This window comes from Cynara cardunculus, unplaced genomic scaffold (assembly GCF_001531365.2).
Source record: "Cynara cardunculus var. scolymus isolate 2C unplaced genomic scaffold, CcrdV1 Un_Scaffold_3021, whole genome shotgun sequence".
NCBI classification, from domain to species: Eukaryota; Viridiplantae; Streptophyta; class Magnoliopsida; order Asterales; family Asteraceae; genus Cynara; species Cynara cardunculus.
Window position 1 is genome coordinate 3,571 of NW_020201317.1, and position 15,168 is coordinate 18,738.

The window sequence follows — 15,168 nt, forward strand, 5'->3', positions numbered from 1 at the left end:
ATCCTCTCCTCTTGTAGATATACTATCCTCTTTTATCTCTTGTTTCCTTGTGAACGTTTGGTATATTTATATTCCTTTTGACCTTAATGAATAATCGAATTTCTGGTCACCAAATTCTTTATGGTATTAGAGCGGGTCATATAGACCATGCAACAAACCCTAAGCCGCCGTCAGAATCATGGGAGATGACGAAAACATAAACAAAGCCGACGATACCTGTGTCGACACCAGCTCACCATACTATCTACATGCATCATATTATCCAAGACAAATGCACATAAATGACGTTCTCACAAACAGAAACTATGGAAATTGGGCACAGGAGATGAATAACTTCTTGTTCGCAAAAAACAAGATAGGATTTGTGAACGGGCAAATCAAGACACCAAAAGAAAACTCACTGAAATACATGACATGGATGCATGTGATGCCATGATCAAGGGATGGCTCACCACAGCCATGGAGAAAACAATCAGGTTGAGCATAAAATATGCCAAAACAGCGGCAGAGATATGGGCTATTCATGAAGAAAGTTTTGGATAGGAAAGCGCATCTCGAGCCTACGAACTGAAGCAAGCACTTACCACGATGCAACAAGATGGAGACTCTGTATCGGCCTACAACATGAAGATGCGAGAACTATGGGACGAGATTCAATCTGTTTCGCCGATCCCTAGATGTTCTTGTGGTAAGTGCACATGTGATCTGGGAAAGAGATTGAACGAAGCCAAAGAAAACGAGAGGCTTTACGAATTCTTGATGGGGCTTGATGGCATATTCTCGACCATAAAGACACGGATCCTTGGGTCAAAACCAACTCCCACGTTGGGAATAGCATACCACCTCGTGTCCAAAGATGAACAACAAAGGGCCATCTTGGCGACAAAGAAACCTACACATGAGGCTACTGTTTTTCAAAGCTTTTCACAGAACCGACGAGAGGTGCCAAATAATTTGACTGCACATTGAAACATAGGAACGAAGAAAGACACAAGGCACAACAGCGGGGAAGAGATCGAACACTGCACCTTCTGCGGCAAGGACGTTCACAATTGGTAGGGCTGTATCAAGAGATATGGTTACCCGAAGTGGTGGCCAAGAAAAGGAAAGAAAGAAAAGGGAAAGCCCAAGGCGACATGGGCTGACGCTGATTCGAGTCCAATACCAAGTCTCACGAGTGAACAATATCAGAAGCTGATCAAGCACTTCTCCAACGAAGTAAACAAAGCTACAACTAACATGGCAGGTAAAATTGATAAGTGTGAAACCTAGATTGTTGACACAGGTGCGACTGAACACATGACTAGGAATGATGATTTACTCGAAGACAGGGTTGGAGCCAATGGCGAGACACCGGTCGTCATACCCAATGGAGACTATATCCCAGTTAAGGGAAGAGGTTCCAGCATGCTACTGAATGGAATAAAGATCGCCAAAGTGTTATACATCCCAAAATTTAATGCAATCTTTTATCCGTTAGTCGTTTAACGAAAGATCTACACTGTGCAGTAACTTTCTTCCTTGACTTCTTTGTTGCATAGGATCTGCGGACAAGGAGCTTGATTGGCACGGGGCAGTGTGATGGGGGTCTCTATCGAATGGGTTCAGTGGAAAAAAAGGCATTGATGACAACACCAGATTTGGTACAAGAGATTGGGGCATGCCTCTGAGGCAAAGTTACATCAAGTTAATTTTTTAACATATTTTATCTTTAAGTTAAAAGACAGAGTTTGTGATGTGTGTGCAAAACCCAAACATACTCGTTTACCTTTTGGTGACAGTTTTATTAAAACTCGCGAGTGTTTTAATTTGTTACATTGTGATGTTTGGGGAAGCTATCGTACACCATCTCTCTCAGGAGCACGCTATTTTCTGACTATTGTTGATGATTTTAGTAGAGCAGTGTGGGTATTTCTTACTAAACACAAGTACGAAGCCAGTAGTCACCTAGTCATATTTTGCAATATGGTCAAAACACAGTTTGGAAAAGACTACAAGAAAATAAGGAGTGATAATGGGGGAGAGTTTACATCAGGTTCCATGATTGCCTTTAATGCTAAACAAGGAATTATCCTTGAGATAACATGCCCTCACAACCCACAACAAAACGGGGTGGTCGAAAGGAAACATCGACATCTTCTCGAGATGGCAAGAGCCTTAAAGTTCGAAGCTAATCTGCCAACCAAATTTTGGGGAGAGTGTGTCATGATGGCCGCTTATATAATCAACAGGTTTCCTTCCAAGGTGATTGGTTTTAAAACACCCTTTATGATACCGTTCGAACAAAAGCCAAGCTATGAGCACATGAAGGTATTTGGTTGCCTCGCATATGTGAGAAACACATAAACAAAGGGAGACAAGTTTGAAGTAAAGCGGAGACCAAGTGTGTTCGTGGGCTACCTGCTAGGAAAGAAGGGTTATAGAGTGTAAAATATTGGTGAAAACAAGATCATCACATCAAGAGATGTATGGTTTGTCGAACAAGTTTTCCCTTTTGCGGCTGCTGAAACACAAAGAAACGAAGATGAAGATGATAGGGTGGAATTGTTTGATAATTTATATGATGATGACACAAGTCCAAAGGACGTTGGTGAAGAGAAGCCAGGTGGTGATGACGTTGAGGTCGAAAAAAACAATGATGTTGGTCAGAATGAGAATCACTCCACCGTGGAGCTAGAGGTTGTGAATGAGACCGAGTCAGAACTCCAACCCACCATACAACAAGATTATGGCCAAAGAGAGAAGAGCGCGAGAACACAGCCAGAGCACTTTGACGAATTTGTCGTGAATCTGCCACCCTCGATGGACCCCACACACACCGCACGCAAACAAGATTCCTTGACGGTACACCCCATTGCTAATCATATCTCTTATAAAAGCTTCTTTAACAAAACAAAGCCTTTTTGTCTGCCATCAGTTCAAATGATGAGCCAAAATATTTTAGACAGGCCGTGCAACATGAAAAACAGAATGAAGACATGCAAAAGAAGATAAAAGCTCTAGAAGAAAATGGAACATGGATTCTTGAAGAACTCCCTAATGGGAAACGTACCATTGATTCAAACTAGGTCTACAAAACAAAGTACAAACCGGACGAGAAAGTCGAGAGGTATAAAGCGTGATTAGTGGCAAAAGGGTTCACGCAATTGGAAGGGATTGATTTCCATGACACATTCGCACCTGTGGCTAAACTGGTCACTGTACGAACTTTCCTCACTGTAGCCACGAAGAAGAGTTGGATCATCCATCAACTTGACGTGAATAATGCTTTCTTTCATGGAGATCTCAATGAGGAAGTATATATGAAAATACCAGAGGGCTTCACCAAGGAAGGAGAGACCAGGGTGTGTAGGTTAAGGAAGTCTCTTTATTGTTTGCGATAGGCTTAAGGCAACTACTACCAAAAGTTCACTGCGGCCCTTTCAAGCTTAAACTTCAAACAAACACATGCTGATGCCTCACTATTGATATACAAAAAGGGCGAAGACTATGTTACGACCTTAATTATGTGGATGACGTGATCATAACAGGAAATGGTATGACTAAAATCAAAGAAACTAAAAACTTCCTCAATGAGAAGTTTAGTATAAAAGACTTGGGGCCACTAAAGTATATTCCTTGGTATTGAAGTAGAAAGAATGCCCAATGGAATAGTCTTGAGCCAACAAAAATACACACTTGACATTCTAAATGACAGTGGAATGTTAGGATGCAAGTTGAGTTCTTTCCCCATAGAACAAAAAATGCGAATGGATCAGTGTGATGATAGCCCAAGGGTTGAAGCTAGCCAGTATCGAAGATTGGTTGGACGACTGTTGTACCTTCAATCAAAGAGATCGGACATCACATATGTTGTTAACATGTTAAGTCAGTTTGTTTCTGATCCTCGACAAAGGCACATGGAGGTTGCCACTCGTGTCCAGCGCTATCTCAAAGGCACCATAGGTTAAGGAATTTTTATACCGAAATATAGAGCGATGACACATGTAGTGAGTGAAATATTATGGTTGTGTTGGCTCTTACAAATCTTGAGAGTGGCACCCACAAAAGCAACACCACTCTTCTGCGACAACCAAGTAGCAAGACACATTGCTAATAATCCGGTTTTCCATGAACGAACTAAGCACGTGGAAATGGACTGTCACTTCGTCAGAGAACGGATAGAGTCACGAGACATACAATGAATGTGCGTGAACATAAAAAAACCAGATAGCAGAAGTGTTCACCAAAGCCCTTTGAACTGACAGATTATAAGGTCTACTTGGCAAGTTTGGCATTCGAGACTTACATGCTCCAACTTGAGGGGGAGTAAAGGATTTTTCGTATATATTCCATACGTTGTGTCTATCCACAATTGTAGCAATCCTCTCCTCTTTTATCTCCTATTTCCTTGTAAATGTTTGGTATATTTATACTCCTTTTGACCTTAATGAATAATCGATTTTCTGGTCACCAAATTCTTTATGGTATCCGTTGGAACAAAATGTTGTTTTCAAGTCCCTGTGCTTAAAATGTTTTATAATGCTTTGTATGGTAGTTTCGTTAATAGAAAGTTAGTTTAGTTTCCTTCAATAGTAGTGGTATTAGTTAGTTGTCTGTTTATTAGTTAGTAGTTTCAATCATTCATACGCAGATTGAGAGAAATTGTATGTGATTAAGAACTTGTACAAAACTGTTGATGAATCTAAGCTGGCCAACAAATTAAATTCATATTGTGTTCTTGAAGATTGATAGTTATGACTTGAATCTGGGATCACAATTGCTATCAAAGCTTGATTAGATTGACAGGATTGGATTTGGAATTTGATTTGTTGTCGAATTTGGAAATTTTTGTTTCGAACTCATTGGTTACTGTTCTTGGACATTTTTGATCAATTCATGCCATTTTGATCTGTTTTTGTTGTAATTGTTGTGTTCAATTTGTTTTTTGCACCTACTGCTAACCGATCTGTATAAGCAAATTGCATCAAATTGCAGTTTTTGGCTGTTTTTGAGCGATTTCTAAATTTATGGGTTTAAGTGTTCTTCATTCCGAACATTGAATACATTCATCGTTTGATAAGATTCTCTCTCCGGACACTGAATTTGTGTGTAAAAGGGTTCTTGTAATCGGTCATTTCTTGAGTTTTGATCGGATTAGTCTTGTCCGGATACCTTTGTTATCGATCATTGACTTGTCTCGAGACCCCATATAATTGTGTCCGGATACATTGATTCATTTTGTTCAAGTGCTCTCATCAGACACTTCATTGTCCGAATACCTATCTCATCGGACATACCCTTGTCCGGAGAGGTGTTCCTTTGTTGTCCGTATAGCCTTTATTACTTGATGACTAGATAGATCTTGTTGATCGGTGAAGCATTTCTCTGTTTTCCGAATAATGCTTATACTCTTTGTCCGGATAGCATTCTCAATCCTTGTCCAGATACTCATTTTCTGGAAACTCATTTGTCCGAATAGTGGTTATTTTCTTATTCATCGGTGAAGTCTTATCCGGTGAAGCTATTTTTTTCTAAGGTTAGTGGGGTGCTTCAATTTTCTTACGTAAAAAAAAATTCTTGGGCCGTTTCCCCTTGACCCCACCCGCTAACCAGGTAGCGGGACCTCCATTATAAGTCACAGGAGGGGGATATTATTCTTAAAGATTTCAAATCCAGTCTTTGTCTATATTTCTAAAAAGATCATTTTCAAGTCTGAAAGATGTCGAAAGATATGTTGAGTATTGGTCCTGACTCTAAGCCTCCAGTTCTTGCTATTAGAGAATACTTGCAATGGAAAGTTTGAATGGTTCATTTTCTTGATAATTAGGATGAAAAGATGATGGAATCAATAAAGAATGGACCTCTCATTAGTTATATGGATCTACCTGAGTAGACTACCGCTGATGGGATAGTCGTGCTTGCTTCCAAAACATAGAAAGATCCACAATACTACACTGAAACAGAGAAAGAGAGAGTCATCATTGACAAGAAAGCTTTGACTTATATGTTGATGGCCATTCCTAATGAACTTTTTAACAGAGTTGACAGTAGAGGATCAGTAAAAGAGTTGTGGGATGAGTTTGAGCAGCAGATGCTAGGAAGTGAAAAGTCTATTCAGACATGGATGAATCAGTGCATTAGTGCTTATGAAGGATTCAGGGCTCGTGAGAATGAAACCATTACTGAATCCTACAATAGATTCAATGTTATTCTAAATGATCTGAGGAGGAATGGTATTCAGAAATCCATGTCTGAGATCAACTACAAGTTTTTGAAGAATTTGAGTCTGGAATGGAACTCTCTTGCAGTTAATCTGCAAATGAACAAGAATACGTCTAAAGATGACATTCATGATCTTTACAGTATCCTATACGAACAAGAGGAAACTGTGAGAGAGTTAACGATTGAAAAGAAGAAGGTGGCTGACTCCTTAGCTCTTTGATCGGGGAAGCAAGGAAAGGGTAAATCAAAAAGAAAGAGCTCTAAATCTTTGAAGACAGAGTTATTTGAACAGACTGAGAGTGAGTCAACTGATGATTCTTCTACTGACTCAGATGATGAAATTAGAGAGTTCTCCAAGAAACTTGCTTTGCTGACACAGAAGTCCCAGAAGAGGTTCGGGAAGAAGAAGAAGTTTGTTAAGTTTGAGAAGAGTAAGGGAAAGGAGGTGAAGCCTGAAAAGTTTGGGAAAGCCAGAGATCATATGGATGCTCAACCTGAATTGAGCAGATGGTTTAATTGTGGAAAGCCTGGTCACTACTTCAAAGATTGTCTGTTCAAGAAGTTCAAAGATTTAAATTACTATCTCAAAAAGGCTAATCTGGCAAAAGCCCTTGAGGATGGAAAGTCTTTGGTGGCTGAAGATGAAAGCTATCTGATTGACTCATTAGATGATGAAGCTGCTCATATTACCCAGGTAAACATGTGCTTAATCTCAATAACTGAAGTCGAAGGCTCATCATCTGAGAATAAGAATGAGGTAAATTCGGTAAATGTTGAACTCATGAAGAAAATTGAAAATATGAACTATGAGTTTAAAGTTTTAAAAGATAGGCTAAAAGGTGAAAGGAATTTAATGTTGAAAATTCGAGAAGAAAGTTGCGGTTTTAAATGCTTGAGTGAGGGTCTAAGACAAGAAAAAGAAATTCTAAAATAAGAAAAGGCTAAACTTGAAAATGAATATATGTTGCTGAAAAAGAAATTAAGTAATGTTGAGTGTGAGCGTGATGATATATAGCTGAGATTTGATGTATTTTTGCTGAAAGATTGAAGCTCTATGATGAAATTAACAGTTTGAGGATATTAACTATAAAAGAGGCCAGTCTGAGCAACCACTAAAACTATTGACAAAGAACCCAAAAGATACTCGTTTTTATAATTCTCAAATGGGTTTGGGTTTTACTTAAAATGATACTTTGAAAAACGCCCCTCAATCTTTGTACGATTTTGATAAAAGAGGGTTGGCAAAATTTGCAATTCCTACTGTGAATGAAATCTTTGTCAAATCTGAAAATGAATCACATATGTTTGATAAGAATGATAATGATAAAATTGATGAAGAATCTTTTGAAAAGTTAAATTTTAAAACAGTTGGAATGAAATATGATGATCTTAACTCGAGTTATGAAACTAGAGAAACCATATTTTCACATACTGAACTTGATTCAGTATATCCAACTAAAAGAGTTCAATATCAAACTTCATTTTTTTTGAATCATCTAAAACGAATTCTGAAATACTTTCCGAGTTCATCGAATCATTGAATCCTGAATCATTCGAAAACATTTTAAACGAGTCTGATTCTGAGTTAGAAACATAGGTGATTTATGATTCAAACAATATGGAAGAAAGTACTGATCAAGATTGGAAAGTACATCCAAATCCTGAATTTGATTTGAATTTGAAAAAGATTTCTGATCTTGAAGATGAACTTCGTGTGGAAAAATGTTTAAATATTAAAGCTGAAAATGATTTTCTATCCAAATCAAAAGACTTTGAAAGAAAATTTTCGAAATTGACCTTGCTTGTTCTCAGTAAAGATAATTTGCTTGCGTCCAATTTGAAAAAGATTTTAGATTTGGAAAAAGAATTAAATTCGTGTTATGATGAAAGGACTAAGCTTATGAGTAAAATCATTAAGCTTGAGGAAGATCTCAAAACAGCTTCAAGATCATTTGCCAAAAATTCAGAAGCTGCTCAGAATGTCTCTAAATAAAAAACAACTGTTATTGATAAAATTAATCTTTCTGAAAGTAAGTTTGAGAAAGGGGAGCCTTCTAAAACTAAATCTGAAATTTTTTCTAAGGCTACTCCTAAAACCGTCAAATCTGTTCAAAATGCAAAATCAATTAAATATGAATCTTTATCTGCGAAGCGCTCGACTAACCCAAAATCTTTTTTTGTTGCAGAACTTTTAAAGATTGGAAAAGACTGCAAGCAGAAGTCTTGGCAGAAGATTGAGAAAAATGTTTCAAGTAATTCATCTTCTGTAAAGAATTTCTCTGTGAATAAAAATAGTTGCAATTCTAAATTTGTGAACTTGAACTGTAATTTGGATGCGGATCTTAAGAATGTTAAAAAAAATTCTCATCCGGATCTTATTTCTGTTGTTAAGCATCATATACATTGCAATTATTGTGAGTCAAACTCCCTTGCAGTTAACGCCAAATGCAAAAAGTCATTAGGGTCAAAGATTTCTGATTCTAAATCAAAGACCTCGCTCAGAGCAAAAGTTTTCAATGGTCCTCCTGATGTTCAAAAGAAAAGTGCTTTCAAGAAAAAAGTTTCAAAACTGAAAAAGGAGGAGCCATGTTTTTTAGATGTTAGATTTGTTTGGAAATGGATTCCAAAGGAGAAATACGAGTGGTGCGTTAAATCTTTATCTTCAAATGTTATTTCTAACTCAAAAGAACCCATTTTGGAAATGGGTACCTAAATCTCCGTGATTGTTTTTGCAGGATTGTCATGTGTGGTACGTAGACTCAGGATGTTCAAGACACATGACAGGACACATGCATCTTCTATCTAATTTTAAAGAAAATTCTGGCGGAATAGTCACATTTGGTAATAAAGAGAAAGGATTTGTGAGAGGATACAGAACATTGTCAAATGGCAGTTTCACGATTAAGAAAGTTTTCTATGCTCAGGGTTTAAAGCATAATATTTTAAGCATAAGTTATTTCTGTGATAATGGGTTTGATGTAAAATTCTTTGTAAATGGTTGTGTGATTATTGACTCTAAAGGGATAGAGGTGATAAGAGTTGAACGCTATGGTAATCTTTATGCAATTAATTTTCCAACTCTAACTGCTTCTAAACCAGTTTTCTTAATTGCTAAAGCATCAAAAGAAGACAATTGGACATAGCATAGAAGATTATCTCATCAGAACTTCAGATATATTAATTGACTTGTAAGCAGTGATTTGGTCATTGGTCTGCTTGAACTTAGATCTAATAAGAACTCATTGTGTTCGACATGTGAAATGGGAAAGATTACAAGATCTTCGCATAAAGCAAAATTAGCTTCATGTTGTAAATCTCCACTTGCAATGATTCACATGGATTTATGTGGACCAATGTGTTGACCCCAGATCTCTCAATGTAACACAAAGATTTATGTTTGAGAACCTAAATCTATCGTATCAATGAAGAAAGTGAAGAACAACTTTAATGATATTCAAGAAAAAGTAAAACTTTCAAGTAATTTCACTATAATAATGATAATGAGAAGGATTACTTTTGACACAAGACATATGAATGCTATTTATATTAGCAATCTAGTCTAAGAGATAACAATCTAGTATAAGATACCTATGAGATAAACAAGCAGAAGATATCTATCTAGAAAGTTGGGAGTTATCTCTAACTACCTGGCGTAACATAATTCAAGCTGGCGATGAGTCACCTCCAACTGTCTCTAGGTAATATGTTCAATCGGGATTCTTCACATATCTGCTTGACAAGAGTATATCTGATTGAACTAACACTTGATCATTCTTTTAGTTGCTGTAAACCAGATGTGTTATGGAGTTGCTAGTTCATCGACCTGATGAACTTCTTCATAAGTAGATGATTATCAGGTTAAGTGCTTAAGGTCTTCACAGCACCCCTGGACCTTTCATAACGTTTCTGGTTTGTCTTCAGCACTTAGAATCTTCTCAGCTTTGTCTTCCATCGGGTCTCCAGACTTCCATGCTTGTGCATTTTTCATTACTATTACACATAGGAATTATGGGGTCTAACAATCTCCCCCTAAGAAATAAAAAATAAAAAATAGCTATCTATGAATTATTAACAAATAACTATCTATGTACACAAGGCTAATCTAGTAGAAACATCCTTTTTGTCAAAAGCTTTCATTTACGAAAATGGATTGTTTCATACAGTACGAAAGTAAAAGTAAGGGAAAGAAAAATTACATCTTATTCATGGTCTCGATTGAAGATTCTCTAAAAATACATCATCCATCTTCTATACCTTATGGTTGTGGAGATCCTGTGAATTACCTCTTGTCACTCTCTTCCTAGCACATAGTCTTTGCCTAGTCTCTCTTCAATGACTTTTTGAAACCATTCAAGCGTATCGGTTGAATACTTGAAGACCTCAATCAGTCTGAAGAACTTCTTGGTACCGAACTCATTGTTGAAGACTAAGAAAAGTTCTATTTGAGCCAAGATAGAGGAAGAACGCTTCTCTTGTAGTCCAAGAAAGTCTTCTTTTGGAGCCGTGCAGGAGAGTTTTTCAATGCCATGCTCTAGAGCAATCTGGAAATCAATCTTCGCTTTGAACTTTACCAAAGTTCTCATCGTCTCTACAATTGCTCTTTGTGCCATCCCATACCTTATCCCATGGTCCTGACACTGAGTCGTATGGATATAAAAGTCAATCATGTCCCATGGATTGAGATTTATTAAATCATTATCATTAAAGACGTAGATCATCCCAAGAGCATGTTCCACGGTGTAATTGATGTGCTTGATGACTTTGTTTGCAAAGGTCCATAGCTTGATATCATGAGCCGTCTTTATTCCATCATTTGAGAAGACAACATGTGGTGGTTGGGTCATCTGCCTCATGAACCTGTGTCTAATTAAGTCCATAGACTCTAGAGACAGGTTTGGGGGATTTAGAACAATTTTCTAATTGCGATGGTGGTAGAGGTATTGGTGAATGTTCTCCATCATGATGGGTTCTTTAGATGGCATCTCCGAACGTCTCCTTAGCGTTTCCGTCTAAACGATGACTTCCTGCACTCTACCGATGGATGAAAGCTGCCTTGAAGAGGAGGAAACATTTGTAGGTACTGTTGGCTTTATAGGTTGGGTGACGGGTGGTTTTGGTTGGGTGAAGGATGGTTCTGTATGGGTAAGAGGTGGTTCTAGTTGGGTGAGGGATGGTTCTGTTTGGGTAGTTTCTAGTTAAATGGTGGCAGGTTCTAGTTGGGTAGTTTCTGGATATACTGGTGATGAAGGTGGTGTTGTTGATGCAGTGAAGGGAATTAGAGCTTCTGGTTGTATGGGTGTTGGTGTGGTTGAAGGTTGTGTTTGGGGAGGTGATGAAGAGCTCACTAGTATTGGTGAGGATTCATCTGTTGGTGGTGATGGGTAGTTGATGAGGGATCAGATGAGGGAAGTGGTACTTCGGCTAAGGGTACAACTTTGGTTACAGGGGTTACAATGCCTGCTACTGGATGAGAGGTTGATGCTGCAAAAATAATTGATGGAAAATTTAAAGTATTTACATTATTTACATCATCAGAGGGTTGAGCCTCTGGTTCCCTTGCTTCTGTTCCAGTAAGTGGTTGTGAAGTTGGAGCTTGTGCTGATGGAGATGGTGCTGATGTCCATTGGTGTGATGAAGTCTCCCCCTCATGAGGACCTAGAACTTGATCATCGGGGTCTTGGTCTTCATGCCTCGGGCGCTTGGATGGCCTCCCCGCAGAGCAAGAAGTAGGTCGCTTCATTTTCTTTTGAAGTGAGGCGGCATACATCTGAAAGCCATCCTCCATCAATCGTCTTCCCTGCGCTGAAGAAGTGTGTTGGTTTGCTCTTGTTGCTGAGCGAGCCTTTTCTGAAGTGTGGCGGTTGGCTCGGCGGCTTTGGTGATGAACTTGGCATTAATCTCATTGAACTTCGAGATTAGTGCCTTGGTGAGGGAGTGGTGGTGGAAGCTGATGGTATGGAGATGGAAGATATGAGATCTCTTATCTCTATAGCAAAAGATGTAAAGGCTTCATTTGCAATGGGTGCTGCAGAGGAAGAGGGGGCTGTGGGTGGTGGGATGATATTATGGATGATGGTGGGGAGAGAGGCGATGGAGGTAGTGATGGAGGATAGCTGGGATGAGAGGGTGGCTATTGATGCATCGGTGGCTATTAATTAGGCAGATCGTGAGGCGAGGGATGCATCGACGGAATCAAGTTTGGTGAGCATAAGGTTGTTATGGTAGTTGTGTTTTTGGGTCACCAGACGTTGTAGGGATTGAAGTCGGGTGGTGTTCTCCCTCGATTGAGCTTCAAGGGAGGTGATGGATTGCTAAAGATGGGTGATATCTTGGGTGGGGGTGGATTCAGCAACCCTCACAATGGTGATTTTTAGGTCTTCCAAGGACCGCTGAATTGAGTCGGCAAAGGCTAGAAACTCGGCCTTTGTGACCAACTCAGTTGTGGGATAACCACTACGGCAACGGATGCCTGTGGGAATGTTGGGCAAGGGAGGACTTCCATCCCGTCCTTGATAGCCCTCTAAAGAAGAGCTATCCGGATGTTTCGATAGGTGCTTCATCCTCATCGGATTCAGAGTCCGGTGAAGAGAAGTACGTATGTTTCCACGTTTATAGATGAAGTATCGAGGGGGTGCGTGCACGAAGAGGAGATCGCTCTAAACAATTTACTAAAACTCAAATTCAGAAGCAACAAATGCTTCTGAGTGTGTGTAAAGTGTCGGACCCTGAGGAAAAGGGGCCCTTATATCTTCATCACCACTCTGTGTGATAGGGAGGCGATGGATGATGGGGTTCCTCGGCTTCATCTTGTCCAGAGACCTGAAGAGTGGCCTCTGGAGAGTTGGTTTAGGTAAGGTTCGGACTGGGCAGTCCTTCTTTAATATCCCTTAGGCCTTGGTCGCCATGGATAGTAGACGTGGTGGCCCGGGGAGTTGGGTGTGGAGAGGCAGAAGTGGTAGGAATGGGGACGGGGGAGGCGGGAGGACTATCATCATCATCAGACTCATCATCGGTTTGAGTCATCTCGGTTTGAGTCCTCTCACCTTGGGCTCTGGATTGGAATACTTGGTTACGAGGGCCATTTATATATTACTTTTGGCAAAACCTAGAGGTATGGAAAATCTCTGGTTTGAAGAATGATCTTCCTTAAGTGGTGTGATTCAACATGCCCATCTTGCTGACAAGAAAAATAAATCTTTTCTCATCTAATGCTTTTGTAAAGAGATCAACAAGTTGAATATTTGTGGGAACAAAATACATCTCTATGGTTCCCTTTTCTATATGGTCTTTGAGGAAATGGTACCTGACATCATTGTGCTTTGTCTTGGAGTGCTGCACTGGATTTGTAGAGATTGCTATTGCACTTTTGGAGTCACAGAGGATGGGGATTTTCTCATAATGGAACCCATAATTCTTTAGTTGGGTTTTCATCTAGAGCACTTGTGAACAACAACTAGCAGCAACAACATATTCTGCTTCTGCTGTTGATGTTGAGACAGTTTTGTTTTATGGATGTCTAATTAACTAGCTTGTCTCCCAAAAGTTGAAAGCTCCCAGACGTACTCTTTCTATCAAGCTTGCAACCTGCATGATCTGCATCTCTATAGGCTATTAGTTCAAACATAGTTCTTTGGATACCAGAGACCCAAGGATAGGGTACCCTTTAAGTATCTTAAGATCCTCTTGACCACAGAAAGATGAGATTCTTTAGGATTAGCTTGATATCTTGCATAAAGAGACGTAGCAAACATTATATCTGGCCTACTAGATGTGAGGTACAGGTGGGACCCAATCATGCCTCTGTAGGTTGTTACATCTACAGGCTTGCCTGATGGATCAGAGAAAAGCTTAGCTCATGTAGCCATTGGAGTTCGCATAGACGATTAATTTGAGAGATTATATTTCTTTAGAAGGTCTGTCACATATTTGGACTGATTGATGAAAATTCCTTCTAAAGTTTGTTTTATTTGAAAACCCAGGAAGAAACTTAGTTGTCCCATCATACTCATCTCGAATTTGCTTTTCATCAAGTCTGAGAATTTTTCACAAAATTTGGAGTTAGTGGAGCCAAATATAATGTCGTTCATATATATTTGGAGAAGCAAAATATCACCTTTGTGTCTTTTGAAAAAGACAGTTGTGTCGATGGTACCTGTTCCAAATCCATTGGCTATAAGAAAAGTGGAGAGAGTTTCATACCAGGGCCTAGGTGCTTGTTTGAGCCATAAAGAGCTTTATCCAGAAAATAGACATATTCTGGATGTTTCGAGTCTTCAAACCCAAGAGTTTCCTGAACATAGACTTCTTCTTACAATTTTCCATTTAGAAAGGTAGACTTGACGTCCATTTGATAAACCTTGAAGCCCTTGTGTGCTGCATAGTTTATTCCTTCTTTGTGGCAATAGCCTTTTGTGACCAGCCTGGCCTTGTTCCGGATGACTATGCCATCTTCGTCTTTCTTATTTATAAAGACCCATTTGGTCCCAATTGCGGTTTACCTTTGGGTAGCGGCATAAGGGACCAAACTTTATTCCATTCAAACTGGAGTAATTCTACTTGCATTGCATCTATCCAGTTTGGATCTTGTAAGGCTTTAGAAATTTTCTTAGCTTCGATCATGCTTAGGAAGTTTGCGAAGAGGCATTCATTAGGAGTGGCAAATCTTGTTTTAACACCAAATGATCGATCACCAATAATTTGGTGATGAGGATGGTCTTTTGTCCATTTAGTGCTTGATTGGGGTTTTTGAGCAAAAGGATGTGGTTCTTAATTGATGGGATTGTTACATGGAATTGCTTACTCTCCCTCAAATCGATCTTCTCCAAATTCTTGCTCTCGTTATGAAGACATAGAAGAAGTAGATGGTGAAGTAACATGAGATTCATAAAGAGTTAAACCTTCAGTGTTGGAGATCTCATGTAGTTCATCAGCTCTGGGAGCTAGTTTTTCATTGGTCACCGGTCC

At 39.1% G+C, this 15,168-nt stretch overlaps 1 protein-coding gene across 1 annotated transcript; it reads left to right on the plus strand.

The window, feature by feature from the left end:
* Positions 1-1,299: 1,299 nt before the first annotated feature.
* Positions 1,300-8,197, plus strand: LOC112503447. The gene is made up of 6 exons (XM_025107487.1): positions 1,300-1,437; positions 1,542-1,643; positions 2,449-2,844; positions 5,918-6,400; positions 6,497-6,961; positions 7,802-8,197. Exons 1-6 carry the CDS (start codon positions 1,300-1,302, stop codon positions 8,195-8,197), a joined length of 1,980 nt encoding a protein of 659 aa, XP_024963255.1.
* Positions 8,198-15,168: the final 6,971 nt, after the last annotated feature.